The following is a 17022-nucleotide window of genomic DNA, read 5'->3' as shown; positions in this document are numbered from 1 at the left end:
GCTGTTGTAGCACCTGACACACAATTTAACACCTCAACACAGCAGAGGAACCATTCCACAGTGGTCACAAAGAGCTTTTGCAAGTCAGAAGGTGCATGGTCCCTATTTAAAGACCCTTTAATGGGTCCCAGTGCCTTTCAGAAAGAATCCAAAATCTCTACTGCTGCTTACCAAGCCCTTTGTCATACAGTCCCAGCAACCCTCTCACCTAAACATGTGCTACTGGCTCACCAGGCTGCAGTTCCAGACTGGACTTGGCTTTTCTGAGGGCCTTCATACCTGCCATTCCCTTGTCATTCCATTCTTCTCACCTGACTACCTCCTTCATGCTTCAGGTCAGACCCCACCTTCCCATCCAAATTAAAACCCCTCCCTTGTCATTCACCTTGTTCTTTGCCTCCAGAACATTTACAACAATTTGTAATTATGCATTTATTTTTTTAACATGTCTCACATTTAAGAAGACTAAGTTATTTGAGAGCAGGGACTATATCTGTTATATGTCCCAGTGTATTCCAAGTACCTAACACAGTGACTAGCACATAGTAACCACCCTGTAAATATCTTTTTAAAGACTGAATGGAGGGAAGAAGAGAGGGGAGGGAGGGAGGAAATGCAGAATGCAGCTCCTGCCCTGTAGCCACCAGGGCTGCCTCTGCCCTTCACCTTTCTCCTTGCTCTCTCATCCCTTTGTGGTCTCTGTTATTGATTCTTCTGCTCTTCCCAGTTTTCTATGCCTAAACTCAGCTCTTTCAACAACAGACATGCTGTTTTCTACAACTACTTCTTTAAGAGGCTTTGCCAGACAAACACAAAGCCTGAAAAACTCTCTTTTCCACATCTTTGCATCATGGTGGAGAAGATGCTTCCTGTCTTATCTTACTGATTGTAACTTCTTACAGGAAGGCAGCCAGCATCAAATGTACAAAGGTAATTAATTAATATATACCTCACTCTCGTTAGCACCCTGAAGGCACCTGTCTGTAGTATGGTCCCCGCAGCAAGCTCTACTGCCAGTTTTCTTCCCAAGTTTAAATATCATTAGGTATAAACTCCCTCACAAGGTTTCTATTTGATCTTACAAGTAAGTAATGACTAAATATTACTATATTACCTACTTTCTGGATCCAGTGGTCTAAGGGACAAAGAAATGAGCTTCTTAGCCATGGAGTTAAAGGCTTTTGCTTAGTGTGGCTCTGCAAGTGGGGTTTCTACAAAGTACAAATTGACAAAAGTGGTTTAGGTATATGTTCGATTTCTAGCACCTAGCACTGTGCCTGGCACACAGCAGGGGCTCAATAACATTCACTGAGTGAATGAAGCTCCCTGCATTGCTCATGGCTGACTCACTCACTGCTGCAACCTGTGCTTTCATGGATGGATAAATGATGAACGGGGGGAGAAAACAGGATGCTATGTTGATGATATATGAAGTCAAAGAAGGATCCTTTTTTTTTTTCTCTAGATGACTGTTTCACATGCTAAACAAATTCTGGTTAGGACTAGTCAGAAATATTTAACAAATAACTGATCAAATTATATTGAGCATCTGCCTTGTGCCACCCCTTGAGAAACAAAATTGCTCAAGATGATCCACAAAAAGCACTTGTTATTGAATATTAATTAAAATACGGTTATTTTCAATACTGGGAAGCCTAGCACTTGTCCACTGCACTGAGTTAAAATTTATCAATGGAGCTGGCTGTTCCACGTTTTTAGAACAGTAGGGTTATTCATGATTTTTCTGACCAAAAATCAATGGTACAAATATGCCTGTTTTCAAGAGCTGTACTTAGTTGATTTACTAATTACACATTTTGGACTTGATTGTGTTATGCTGACGGCTTCTCAGAGACTAAACTGATGCCTGTGAAAGGCTGGTCACAACCAAATGACAGTCAGAAAAGATGACAGAGCCAGTGGAGACCAGCCGGGAGAGCTGGGCCCATCAAGACACTGGCAGAAGTACCATTTTGAAGCTCACTGTAAATCCTTAATTACATGAGCTAAAAACAAACAAACAAACAAACAAACAAACAAACAAAAAAACACTCATGGGAATAATACACAAGAGCAAAAATAGTTATCTCAGGATTTCTTCAATAATGAGAAAATAAAACAGCAAAAGGCAGAAATCTGAAAAGAAAGATACATGGAGGCTGGTGAGTGTGGCTACTTTTCCATATTTTATTTCATTCTTCCTCTTTTCTGCTTACATCACAGGGCTGTTATGTTCCTGGAAAGGTGATCATTTTGACTGAGACATTCGAAAAAACCCACTGTGTTAATTCTGGAGTGACTGGTGTTAATATCTGCAAGGCTCCAGTGGTTCAATTCAGGCCTCAGGCACAAGCAGACAGTGTTTTCACTCTTTGTACAGACCTCACCATATACTTCTTATTCAATTGTAGCTCCATCTACATTTCTTGTTTCTATTTGAAATTCAAAACAGATTTTAAGCAACCACATTTTCTTGAACAAACATCATAGTCACTTTTTCTAAAAAATTTCCCAGTGGTCACTCTTCTTTGACTTTATGTTTAAATATTCCCTTCTGTAAACAGTCTATTAAATAGTTTTACTACTATGATATGAAACCAGGCAAATGAGCTCACAGAGACATCTATGGAACCACTTATCTGCTATTTGATTTATAAGAGTCTGATGATATTTCTTAGACAAGATTTCTGGCTGTCATGTGCTGTTAATTCCAAATGCAGCAGGTGTCATTTGGGGGCAGCACGCAGGGGAAGAAGGGCTTTTCATTTTAACGGTAACAGCACATTAAGTTCCCAACGCAATAATATTCGGCCCCACTCACAGATCTTATGCCTGTTCTTTCCTTACCTCGAAAGGACTTTATCAGTCCCACTCTACATAGGATCATAAACTATGAGGGCGAGATGGGACCAGTCCAATCCCATCATTCTAACAGGGCCCGAAAAGGGGAAGAACCTTGACCCGTGTCTCACACAGCTAGTTAGTGCAGAGCTGAGACCAGGACCCAAGGCACTTAACCAGTCTATGGTGGTCATAATACTCTATTAGTGAATCCTCCCCACTAAGGTCTTTCCTTTTTCCTAAATTTATTTGAGATATCATATAAAGTAAACCTAATAGTGCCAGAAATACTTCTTAACCTTTTGCCCACCACAAACAGTAAGTAAAGAGAAAAAAAGAGTTTTTCAAATATTTTTGTAAAAGTTCAAATATTAACACGAAGAATCAGATCACTTAGCTGGCCAGTTCCTAAAGAAATCGGTAGCACAGTTGTATAGCCAGCAGAAAAATAAAAGGTATTTTCACAGAGCACTACCATTCATGGTCCTTTGCTTCATCCCTCTGTGGTGAACTGTACATCCAGGAAATAATATAAATGCTGTCAATCAGGAATGGTTATCTCTGGGAAAGTGTTAAAATACCTCTGAGCCCTCGTCTTCCTAGCTTTGTACAGCACGGGCCCTTCCCAATTGTTTCCTATAATCCTATGCTGTTTTACTTTTGCTTTGTGGCAGAAAGAGAATAAAAATGCCCAGGGCTCTGCCACTTCTGCAAAGATTGTTCTTTAAGCCAACTGTGTATTCTACTGTTTTAGAAAATGCTTTATACAGAAGATACATACCAGTCTTTACTAAGATGCCCAGCATGCCAACATCCTGAGCCCCACCAACATCATCCCTGCAATCCTAGAAAAGCATAAAGAAAGCATTTAGTGCAGTGTCTTCAGTAAGCTAGCCAACAAACTTTACCAACTGTTCATTAGGCTAGGGTGTCCAACTGTAATGCCATGTTTTTTATTGAAACAGAAAAGAGAAGATGTAAAAGGTGAATCCACATGTAATACTCTGAGGAAGCATTCCAAGTTTGGAAAGGGAAGTATCTCAGAGGTGGAAGGTATACAATAGAGTAGTAATCTTGGTAACCAAACACAGACAGCAGAGTTACAATTACAATTCTCTATGTTTTGCCACACCTACATCTATTTATCTCCCCATTAAACAGATCATGGAAAAATGCATTCTATCCATTTGGTAGTAAATAATCCAGCTGCAGACAGTGAATGAGCTAGATTCAGAAGACAGCTTTTCTGTGGACCACGTAGTATGCTATCCTTACTTTCCATCCCATTGTCCTAACAGATAGAATCAAGTTAAATCCAGATACTCAAACAGACTCTGACTGTCTGATGTTCACTTCACACTTGGGAATAACAGATCATTCTGAAAAAGAAGCTCCTCTTCCTAATCATTATTCAAGACAAGGATAAATATACTTGGTTAAATTCAATGATGATAAATGCAAGGTAATTAAAATTCCAAAGACTGAAAGAAAAATCAAAAAAATTAATCTTGCCACCTCATGTCAATAAGCAGGATTGATTCAGACCATGCCTGAAGAAAGTTTTTTTTTCCTTAAAAACCATTAATATTGTTCAACAACAGCCCTTGAAAATGAGTTTCAGAATGTCAAAATCCTCATTCAAGGTCCAACTTCAAACCTTTTCTGTTACAGCTAAACTTGCCCTGTTGAAGAGTGGAGATGGGAGAGAAGAGACAGGGAGGTGGGAAAAAGTGAATGTGGACAAGGAGAAGGGGGGAACCACCACTTTCCTGGATAACCAACAACCCTCCATGCAGCTGAACACAGCTATTGCATCCCTTCCCATCTCTCATCCTGTTCCAGGGCCAGCATCTCCTGGGATAAAGAATTCTGAAGCCCCCAGCTCGGATAACCACTTCTTCAGACGCATTTGTCTAGGAAAGGCAGCTAAAGGCTTGCCAAGAGGAACAGGTGTGACTCAAAAGATGGTTTCTCAAAATATTATTGAGCTCAGGGTTTATCCTATTCAATTTTAGGTGAATGATTATAGAAACAGAAGATAAAATCAGGAGGACTGTGATACACATTTCCACCATCACAAGTTAAAACAGCTAGGGAGGGAGTCCTGAGCTCAAGTTCTACTGCCAGCTGTGCTACTAATTAGCTATGGGAATTCAGGCTTGGAGATTCACCTCTTCGGGCTTCAGTTTCCCAGTCTATAAACTGAGGAGTTTTGGACCAGACATTTGTGATGATCCCTCCCAGCTTGACATGTTATTATTTAAAAATTGAAATATAATCCTGGCCACTAACTTACCGTGTGGCAGTGTGCTTTCCAGCTCTTTTCCCATCGAGACACACACAGGAAATAACATTTGCCTAGTACACTGGGGGAAACTGACAAGATGCTCATGGCCACAGGTGACCAGCCAGGGCCTCCAATCATCCCAGGCTCAGCCCTGCCACTCAGAAGGCTAAGGTGATCAATATCTTTAGCTATTTGTGGCACACAAAGAAGTTCTTCCATAAAGCATATGCTAAGAAAAAAAAAACAATAGTGGTAGAATTCTTTGGTATAGGTTCTCATTTGTGTAGTGGTGTTCCTCAAAAAGACATTTAAAGCATTCAACTAACTTGCAATATAAATGGCTTTTGAACTATGTATATAATATATAAACATACATATATATATAATAGGCGTTAACTACATATATACGTATTGTAACACACAAATCTGCCATTATGCTATGGAGAAATGTCAGAAATAATAAAAATTTCAGTTATTTAGAAGAATACCACTAAACATTGACAGGAAACCTTGTTTTATAGGTAGCCACTTATATACTTATGTACAGTAAGAGAATGTCCCATTTCCTAAAGCAGTGTTTCCAAGCTGGCTCTCCCAGCATGACAGGTGAGCCGGGAGCACCTCCTGGGTTCTTCTACTTACATCTCCTATCATGACAGCCTCCTCAGGTTCACAGCCAGTGCCTCGCAATGCTTCCAAAAAGAATGTCTTCTCTGGTTTCCCCACGACTGTGGCTTTGGTATCTGTGGCATACTCTAAAGCAGTCACAAATGGTCCAGGCCCCAGGGCTAAGCCATCTTTCCTCTTGTAATACCTGGCTTTGTGGATTGCTATCAGAGGTGCTCCATCCAGGAGTAACCTAGAGAGAACAACAACAAAAAAGAAATTGACTAAAAGCAAGGCTTTTATGACTGGGAAAGAATGTCAGACTTACAAAGTGGCTTTATTCACATCCACAGAAACAAATAGTTTCTTATTAACTTTTAACGACTTACTGTCTTCTAATGAATTCACAAAGAAGCGTTGGGAATTACACTCAGATACACTAAAGAAAGGTGATAGATTATTAAATTTGGGATTGCTTCAACCTTTTACCTTTAGTGGTTTCAGACACTTTACCCAAATCACTAGGGAAAGAGAATTAAGAGAACTAAAGCTAAATAAGACACTCCAGGGAAGAAGCTTAACTTAATGAGACAAGTTGTTTCAACCTTCCCCAATGGTAAGCAGGAGGCTCCTGAGCCTTTTACAATACTACACAATTGTTGCTGCAGTGACATATTAAGTTAACTCCTAAAATATCTGAACTCCTGTTTCCTAGACTCCAAAATGTAAGTTTCTTTTTAATTCAGAAATTTTTAATAAAGTGTTTTACAAAGAGTTTCTGCTTGCACTTTTACCTCTTATACCTTTTGACTGCTTTCAACATTATTTTGCAAATCAGGCCATCTTTCCTGAAGAAAAAGATTTACGGGAGACCCTTCCCTGTCAGGTCCCTTCCTTTGTCCTGATACAGGACAAACAATACTCTCACATCAGACAAAAGGACATAAAGAGTTTTCCCATTATTTTGATAAGCAAATTCTACCTATAGCTAAGAATCCTCATTAGATAAGCAAATTCTACCTACAGCAAAACAACAAAACAAGTCAAAAAGTCCCCAGAAATTTAATACTCATTTTCCAACACCCAACCTAAAACAACTGCCATCCATCACAATAATACAGCCTTTAGTCACATGGCAGAAGTACTCATGCACATATTATCATCTAATGGCATGTGGGACATGATATATTTCTTAAACCGCTTTTAACCAATGTAATAAATGATCTCACTAGCTTAATTTACTTTAAGTCATCTACTTGGTTAAAATATTTAGTATGTCCATCAAGGAAGAATTCATCATATCTTACCCTTCACAATTATGAGTAATTAAGCGCTCAACTATGACACTGCTAAATTATTTTCGTCAGTGGGCATGGAAATGCCTTCCTGTGGGAGACGCAGAATTCAGACATTTATGATTAAATATTTTATTAAGTAAAAACCAATACTATTACAGGACCTTACTGTTAGTTACTACAGATTGCTCACAGCACTGGACAGATCCTTCAAATTTATTCACTAATATTAACACAAATTTATTTCTTAAAGCTGCTCTTGAAATACAACTATTAGGAAACCTGGCAAAGCCACGCTGTTGGCCTTAAAGACCTACAGCTGACAGCAATGAGTTACTAACGGGTGACTTATCTATCTCCTCTCCTGTCACCCCACCCCCAAGCCCACTTATTTGCTACTCTACCACGGAACTAGAATTCTTTATGCAACAGACCTCAAAATTGCTTTCCACTTATATAGCTAAACTGAAAACTCATTTGATTTAGCTTTGTTAATATTTTATTATATATTAACTGGGGATAAGACTTATCAGCTTGATTGATGTGTGCACTTAATTCCCATGCAGTACTTTAATGCCTTCCCTGGAACAGCTGAAACTGTGGGTTCCTCTACACTTCTCTAAATGGGAATTGGTTCTACACCAGGCTGGAGAAGTATTATACATCTCTCAGGGAAGCAGTTCTCCTTCTACTGTTCTCTGCACAGCATAAGCTTTACTGAATCTTTGAAGAGTCAAGGCATACTGAGGATGGACTGAAAAGTAAAGGTTTTCTAGGACGTGGATTAAAAGATCTTTTATAGTTAAACATTTTTTAAAATATCAGAGCCACCCCAATACTTGGAGTATTTTTATACTTGCTAGACAGAGCAACAAAAGGTCGGCTGTGACTATGGCTTGTCCCCCCAAAATTCACGTGTTGGGATATTAATTCCCAATGCAACAGTGTTGAGACAGGGGCCTTTAAGCGGTGACTAGGTCATGAGAGCTCCACTGTTATTGAGGAAGTAGGTTAGTTATTGCAGGCGTGGGTTCCTGATCAAAAGGATGAGTTTGGCCCCCTTCACTCTCTTGCATGCGTGCTCTCTTGACCTTCTGCCTTCTACCACAGGATGATGTGGCAAAAAGGCTTTCACCTGGTGCAGGCCCTTCAATCTTGAACTTCCCAGCCTCCAGAACTATAAGAAATAACTCTGTTCTTTATAAATTACCTAGTCTCAGGTATTGTTATAGAAGCACAAAATTTTAAAAGATAGTTGTTTTTAATACAGAGACAATATATCAGCAGAAAATCTGAAAATTTTTTGTCTAACTATAAGACTACTGGAGGCCAGGCACGGTGGCTCACGCCTGTAATCCCAGCACTTTGGGAGACCAAGGTGGGAGGCTCACTTGAGGCCAGGATTCCAGACCAGCCAGAGAAACTCTATCTCCAAAAATAATATATATGTAATTATTATGATTATAAGAAATAATTATGTGACTTGCTTTATTGTGATACTCACTTTATTGCAGTGATCTGCAACCAAATTCAAAATATCTCATAGACATGCCTGCATTTGGAAGAATACTAGATTGGTTTTTGGGTTCTGGGTTTTTTGTTTCTGCAGTAAAGCAAGTCACGTAATTATTTCTTATAATAATTATGTATCTATAATTATAATTTTTTTAAAGGCACAAAGAAGGTCTAATTCAAAAATTTCTGGTTATAAATTCCATGTAGGTGAATAAATAAAGTGTAAAAAATCCTAGCCCAGGGAGCAGGGCTACCATATAAAAATCTCAGGCACAGCAGCAAGAGAAAGCTGAAGGGGTGATTTAAATTTAGAGCCACACAATTCCTCGAAGCCCTAGAACCAGAAATATCATTTGACCCAGTAATCCCAAAGGAATATAGATCATTCTATTATAAAGATATATGCACGCATATGTTCACTGCAGCACTAGTCACAAAAGCAAAGACATGAAATCAACCCAAATGCCCATCAATGATAGACTGGATAAGAAAATGTGGTACATATACACCATGGAATACTATGCAGCCATAAAAAGGAATGAGGTCATGCCCTTTGCAGGGACATGGATGGAGCTGGAAGCCATTATCCTCAGCAAACTAACACAGGAACAAAAGATCAAACACTACATGTTCTCACTTATAAGTGGGAGCTGAACAACGAGAAGACATGGACACAGGGAGGGAAACAACAAACACTCGGGCCAGTCGGCAGTGTGGGGGAGGGAGAGTATCAGGAAAAATAACTAATGCCTACTGGGCTTAATACCTAGGTGATGGGTTGATAGATGCAACAAATCATCATGGCACACGTTTACCTATGTAACAAATCTGCACATCCTGTACTTGTACCCTGGAATTTAAAATAGAATACATAAATTTAGAGCCACAGAATATTACTGAAAGAGACCCAGAGAAACATCAAGTCCAACATGACCTATTTTACAGATGAGATCATCTGAGATGCTGGCACCAATCAAGAAGAGCTAGAACCAGTGCTGGAACCCGGAACCTGAAAACCAATCTGGGAGTCTCCCAAATACTGGGATGTCTATAAGATATTTTGGATTCAGCTGCGGACCACTGCAATACAGCAAGTATCCCAATAAAGCAAGTCACATAAATTTTGGTTTTCCATAGTCTATTAAGTGTGCAACAGCACTGTGTACAAAAAAAATGTACGTATGTTAATTTAAAAATACTTTATTGCTGAAAAATGCTAACAATCATCTGAGCCTTCAGGGAGTCGTAATCTTTTTGCGGGCAGGTCTTGCCTCGATGTTGATGGCTGCTGACGGATCAGGGTGGTAGTCATTGAAGGTTGAGTCACTGCAGCAATGTCTCAAAATAAGACAACAATGAAGCTTGCTGCATCAATTTTAATCTTCCTTTCATGAAAGAATTCTCTGTAGTATGTGATGCTGTTTCACAGTATTTTACCCACAAAAGAAACTCTTTCAAAATTGTGAATCAATCCTCTCAAGCCCTTCTGCTGCTCTATCAGTTAAGTTCATGTAATATTCTAAATCTTGTGTTATTTCAACAATGTTCGAAGCATCTTCACCAGGAGTAGATTCCATCTTAAGAAACCACTTTCTTTCCTCATTCAAAAGAAGCAAGTCTTCATCCATTCAAGTTTTATCATAAGATTGCAGCAATTCAGTCACATCTTCAGGCGTTACTTCTAATTCTAGTTATTTTGCTATTTCCACCACACTTGCAGTTACTTCCTTCACTGAAGTCTTGAACCCCTCAAAGTCATCCATGAGGGTTAAAATCAACTTCTTCCAAACTCCCATTGATGTTGACATTTTGACCTTTCATGAATCACAAATCTTCTTAATGGCATCTAGAATACTGAATCCTTTCCAGAAGTTTTTCAATTTTCTTTGCCTAGATCCATCAGAGGAAATCATTGTCTATGGCAGCTATGGCCTTACAAAACGTATTCTTTAAATAGTAAGACTTGAAAGTCAAAAGGACTCCCTGATCCGTGGGTGGCAGAATGAGTGTTGTGTTAACAGGCATGAAAACAACATTGATCTCCTGGTACATCTCCAACAGAGCTCTTGGGTGACCAGTTGCTTTGTCCATGAGCAGTAATATACTGATGGGAATCTATTTTTCTGATCAGTAGGTCTCAATAGTGGGCTTGGAACATTCAGTAAACCATGCCATAAACAAATGGGTTGTCATTTAGGCTTTGTTATTCTATTTACAGAGCATAGGTTTTAACTTAAGTCACCGGCTGCATTAGCCCCTAACAAGAGAGACTGCCTGTCCTTTGAAGCTTTGAAGCCAGGCATTGACTTCTCCTCTCTAGCTATGAAAGTCCTAGGCGGCGTATTTTTCCAATGTAAGACTGTTTCATCTACATTGAAAATCTCTTGTTTAGTGTAGACGCCTTCATCAATGATCTTAGTTAGATCGCTGGATAACATGCTGTAGCTTCTACATCAGCACTTGCTGCTTCATCTTGCACTTTAATGCAAGTTTATGGAGACAGCTTCTTTCCTTAAACCATCCTCTGCTAGCTTCAAACTTTTCTTCTGTAGCTTCCTCACCTCTCTTAGTCTTCACAGAATTGAAGAGAGTTAGGGCTTTGTCTTAAGGGAATGTTGTGGCTGGTCTGAGCTTCTATCTAGACCACTAAAACTTTCTCCATATTAGTGATAAGGCTGTTTTGCTTTCTTATCATTTGTGTGCTCACTGGAGTAGCACTTTTAATTTCCTTCGAGAACTTTCCTTTGTATTCAAAACGACTATTTGGCACAAGGGGCCTAGCTTTCAGTCTCTCAGCTTTCGACATGCCTAACTAACCTTACTCATTTCTAGCTTTTGATTTTAAGTAAGAGATGTATGACTCTTCCTTTCACTTAAGACACTCAGAGACCACTGTAGGGTTATCAACTGACCTAATCTCAGTATCATTGTGTCTCAGAGAATAGGGAGGCCAGAGGAGAGGAAAGAGAGAGAAAAACTGGCTGGTGGAGCAGTCAGAACACACACATTAAATTTGTCATCTTACATGGGCAAGGTTTGTGGCTCCCCAAAACAATTACAATAGTAACATCAAAGATCACTGATCACCATAACACATAATGATAATGAAAAGTCTGAAATATTGACAAGAATTACCAAAATGTGACACAGAGACACAAAGCAAGCACATGCTGTTGGAAATATGGTGCCGATGACTTGCTCAATGTAGGGTTATTGCAAAATCAGTTTGTTAAAAAAAAGTGCAGTATCTGTGAAGCGCAATAATGCAAAGTGCGATAAAAGGAGGTATGCCTGAACACTACGCTGTCTTTCTAAATAACTTAACCATTTCCCCTGAAGATGAAGCATGTGGAAATGAAATTATACTGCAGTTTAAGCACTGGTCAAACACCTACCATATGTCCAACATCAAACTGGTAAGTCCCTCTCACCCCACTCCCCAAAAGTGTTCCTTCCCCAATCTTTCCCATCTCAATAATTTCTCCCAGTTACTCAAGCCAGAACCCTACCAGTCATCCTTGATTTCTCAATTTCTCCCACCACCTCCACATCCCTATTCAGTAGGAAATCCAGTAATTTCCAATTTTGAAGCCAAAAATATCTCAAAACTGTCTTACTCTTTCACTTGAACTGTAATAGCCTTACAACTGGTCTTCCTGCATTTTTCTCTATTATTCCAATCCATTGAATAAACAACAGTGGGAGTTTTCAGAAGTCCAAATAGATGTGATCATGTCCCTCCCCTGCTCAAAAGTCTTTAATAGCTTCTCACAGCAACCAGCATAAAATCCAAAGTCCTTAGCACAGTCTCAAAGCCTTGCCCTATCTACCCCCAACCCACATCTCCACTCTCATCTCAAGTTACCTTTCCCATTATTGACTGAGCTCCTGCCACAACACTCTTTTCTCATTTCCTCAAAACATGCCAAACTCTTCCTGCTTCAGCCCCCATATGGTGCCCCCTCCTCCTGAAACGGTTCCCCATACTTTCCACATAGATTTCTTCCACTCATTTGTCAGGTTTCAGTTTAAATGTCGGCAAATCAAAGAAGTCATTTTTAAACTCTCTTTAAATAAAGTGGACTCCCTCCTCACATTTGGTAACTATTTCAACCCCTTTTTTCCTTCATATATCACTTGGCACAATTGGTAATCCTTATCCTGTTGTGCTTGGTCTGTCTTCCTCACTAGAATACACTCTCCATAATGCCCATCAGTTGTACTCATCACTGTATTTCCTACTTAAAAAAAAGAAGGCTTGGTACCTTTTGCTAAATGTTTATTCAATAAACTAAATCATGGATGAACCTCTGCATGCCTCAGTGTCCTGATCTATGACAACTATTTTTATTAATAAATGTAGGAAGTATAGTAACTATACTAAAAATAAATAATAGAGAGTCACTTCACATTTGTGGGCTTCAGTTTCAAATGAAGCACTAAATTAGATCAGGGCTTTTCAGCCCTACTATTTTAGGCCAGAAAATGCCTGTTGTGGGGGCTGACCTATGTATAATAGGATGTTTAGCAGCATTCCTGGCCTCTACCCATCATATGCCAGTACCACCCCTCTCCCTCAGTTATGACAACCAAAAATGTCTTCAAACCTTACCAAATATTCCTTAGGGGGCAAAACTGTCCCTGGTTGAGAATCGCTGAACTAAGTAATGCCAAAGTGTTAACATTCAACACACTTAAAAGTAATACCAATCAACTCGACAGACATGAACTATCAAAAGTTCAAATTAAAACTAGTGAATCATGAAAAACACCAAAGGAAAATACCACTAACATTTAATTAATTGAAACCCCCCAAATACCTCCAATGTCACACTGACACAGTAATTCTCTCATTAATTACTGAAAAAAATGTAATGAGTTTGTAGAGACTCAATGTTCTACATAAAATAAAAATCTAAGAATACTATACATCCAAAGTGACAGATGAAATGAAAAATTAAAATAGAAAATCTAAGACAACTTCAGCACTGCTATTTCTAGTTATAATCAGAATTAAAAAAAAAAAAAAAAAGGTTTTGAAGTCTTTGGGATTAAAAACAAACAAACATAGCTTATTGACCTAGTAAGAAATACTTGAAGAGGTGAAATACTGAAAGTTCTACCCCTGAATTCAGAAGTAAGATCAGGCTATCTACTATCATCACGTGTATCAGTACTGCACTAGGAGTCCCAGACAGTGTAATATAGCAAGAAAATAAAAAGAATTTTAACACTGGAAGGAGCGACAATTAAAATTGTCATTACTGTCTATAATTGTCTATGTAGAAATGCAATCCAAAAGATTCTACTAATACAAACATTTATTAGAATTAGCAAGTAAATGGAAGAAGACTGCTGGATACAAGATTAATATATGAAAACCCTATTAGCTTTCTATGTATTAGCAAAAAGCAAATAAATATGAAATTTAGCAAAATACAAGGCTGGGCACGGTGGCTCAAACCTGTAATCCCAGCACTTTGGGAGGCCAAGGTGGGTGGATTGCCTGAGGTCAGGAGTTTGAGACTACCCTGGACAACATGGCAAAACCCCATCTCTACTAAAAATACAAGAATTAGCCAGGCATGGTGGTGCATGCTTATACTCCCAGCTACTGGGAGGCTGAGGCAGGAGAGTCACTTGAACCTGGGAGGCAGAGGTTGCAGTGAGCTGATAGCGTGCAATGCACTCCAGCCTGGGCAACAAGGGCGAAACTCTGTTTCAGAAAAACAAAAACAAAGACAAAATACAATTTACAATAGCATCAAACAATATGAAAGACAAGAATAATTTAACAAAATGTCTAACACCCACATTCTAAAAACTATAAAACACTGATGAGAACAAATGTAAAAAAACAAACAAAACAAAAAAACACCCTAAATAAATGGAGATACATTTGATTTTCACAGACTGTAAGATATATTATTGTACAGATGTAATTACTACCCAAATCCATAGATTTAATGAAGTATCAAACTCCCAGCAGGCTTTGTTTGTGAAAGTTAACACGTTGATTTCAAAATCTGTGTGGAAATCCAAAGGAGGTAGAATAGCCACGACAATCTTAAATAATAAAGATGGAGGATGTACACTACCAGATATTGAGGCTTATTATGAGGCTACAATAATCAAGACAGTATGGAATGGCAAAAGTATAGATAAATAATCTAGTCATTTGATTTATGTCAAAAGCACAACTGCAATTCAATGGGGGAAGAATGGGTCTTTGCAATACATGTTGCTGGAACAACTGAGTATCCATACATAAAAATGAATTTCTATTTCACACAATTCACAACAATTAATTCAAAACAGAGTCTACACCTAATTGCTAAAAGTAAAACGATAAAGCTTACAGAAGAAAACACAGGAAAATATCTTCATGACCTTGGGGTAGGCAAAGATTTCTTAAACAAAACAGAAGAAAATACTGACAAATTGAACTACATCAAAATTAAGAACTTGATGTTCTCATACTATTAAGAGAGTGAAAAGGCAAATCAAAGACAGGGATATCTGCGGTACATACATCCAACCAAAGTCTCGTAAGATATAACACTTTAATAATTCTGAGGGTGCAGTAGTTCTCACCTGTAATCCCAGCACTTTGGGAGGCTGAGGCGGGTGGCTCTCCTGAGGTCGGGAGTTCGAGATCAGCCTGACCAACATGGAGAAACTCCGTTTCTACTAAAAATACAAAATTAGCCGGGCGTGGTGGTGCATGCCTGTAATCCCAGCTACTCGGGAGGCTGAGGCAGGATAATTGCTTAAACCCACGAGGCAGAGGTTGCAGTGAGCCGAGATTGTGCCATTACACTCCAACCTGGGCAACAAGAGTGAAACTCTGTCTAAAAAAAAAAAAGAACTCTGACAAATCAGTAAGAGAAAGACAACCCAATAGGAAAACGTAAAAGATTTGAATCGGTGCATCACAACAAAAGATATCCAAATGGCTAATAAGCATATGAAAAGGTTTCAACAACATTACTCATCAGAGAAATACAAATTGAAACTGAGGCTGGATGCAGTAGCTCACGCCTGTAATCCCAGCACTTTGAGGGACTGGGGCGGGATGATCACTTGAGGTCAGGCATTTAAGAACAGCCAGCAACACAGCAAAACCCCACTACAAAGACAAATTAAAATTAGCCAGGTGTGGTGGCACACACCTGTAGTCCTAGCTACTTGGGAGGCTAAGGCAGGAGGACCTCTTGAGTCCAGGAGTTTGAGGCTACAGTGAGCTATGATAGTGCCACTGCACTCTAGCCTGGGTAACAGAGCAAGACCCTGTCTTTGAAAAACAGTAACAACAACAAAAAAAAACAAATAGAAACTCAGTAAAGGTACCACCATATACACCAAACAGAATAGCTACTATTAAATAGAGAATATGGAGCATTGGAACTCTCATTTGTAGCTAGCAAGAATGTATGACTTGGTACAATCACTGTGGAAAACTGTTTGGCGATATTTACTAAAAGTAAACAATTACCTATCCTACTATCTAGCAATTTCACTTCTAGATACGTACCCAAGAGAACTGAATGCACATGTCCCCCAAAAGACATATACAAGAATGTTCACAGCAGTTTTATTCACAACAGCCCAGACTGGAAGCAACCCATGTCCATTAACAGCAGAATGAATAAATAAATTGTGGGATATTCATATAATAGACTACTACTATACAAAACAACAACAACAAAGAAGCAAAATAAAAACCAAAGTACTGGTACATGCAAAAACTTGGATAAATCTCAAAAGCAGACCGAAAAATGCTATAATTCTATTATTTCATTCATATGAAGATTAAGAAATGGCAATAATTACAGAAGTCAGAACAGTGGTTATCTGGCAGAAGGAGTGGTACTGACTGGGAAAGGGAGCCACCAAGGATGCTGAAAATGTTCTAATCTTGATCACCAAGTGGGGGTTATATAGGCATACCTATGTGTAAAATTGTATTGAGTTGTATACCTAAAATCTGTATAACTTACTGTGCATGTTTACCTCAAAGGAAGAATCAGTAACAGAATATATTTTTATGGTTTGTTCATGTAAACAAATCATATTTAGAGTAGCAGGAGTTGCCTGCTAAATATATCCTCAAACTACAAAATAAGAGCAGTGATTCTGATACTCAACTGGATTCTGTATTCTATGATTTTCAGATCTGCATATAAACTTCTCCTACATACACTAATGAAATGCTTTAAACATCTCAAGTTCTGAAGTCTTAAACAATTTCTCACCACCAAAGTAATATTTTACAGTCTGGACTTTAATTATGAACACTGCACAGGAGTCATCCCTTTCAAAAATGGGAAAAGCCCATAGATATACTGCTAATTTGAGCCCTGCTGCTACTCTGTTCTGAGATTCCTCATGCTCAGGGCTCTAAGTACTTAGAAAAGATTCAGGAGTTAGTGTACAAACGCAGTACTGATGCCATTACTGTTTGTTTGTGTTTCTTTC

The 17022-nt window shown here is 38.8% G+C and overlaps 1 protein-coding gene across 5 annotated transcripts in view; it reads right to left on the bottom strand.

Annotated features, from left to right (window-relative positions):
• The window catches only part of HDHD2 (haloacid dehalogenase like hydrolase domain containing 2), a 49030-nt gene that overhangs the window by 1980 nt on the left and 30028 nt on the right, over positions 1-17022 (bottom strand). For 4 of the 5 annotated variants that reach the window (XM_037982356.2, XM_007974106.3, XM_037982357.2 and 1 more), the window contains 2 exons: positions 5771-5987; positions 3623-3686 (listed from right to left, as the gene is read on the bottom strand). In XM_037982356.2, the coding sequence (XP_037838284.1) occupies positions 3623-3686; positions 5771-5987 (281 nt within the window). Of the gene's footprint in view, positions 1-2163; positions 2433-3622; positions 3687-5770; positions 5988-17022 lie in introns of those variants that run through there. The other variant, XM_007974107.3, reaches the window with a different exon arrangement.

This window comes from Chlorocebus sabaeus, chromosome 18 (assembly GCF_047675955.1).
Source record: "Chlorocebus sabaeus isolate Y175 chromosome 18, mChlSab1.0.hap1, whole genome shotgun sequence".
Lineage (NCBI taxonomy): Eukaryota > Metazoa > Chordata > Mammalia > Primates > Cercopithecidae > Chlorocebus > Chlorocebus sabaeus.
The sequence above is the reverse complement of the archived record's forward strand: the minus strand, read 5'-3'. Positions and strand labels throughout refer to the sequence as shown.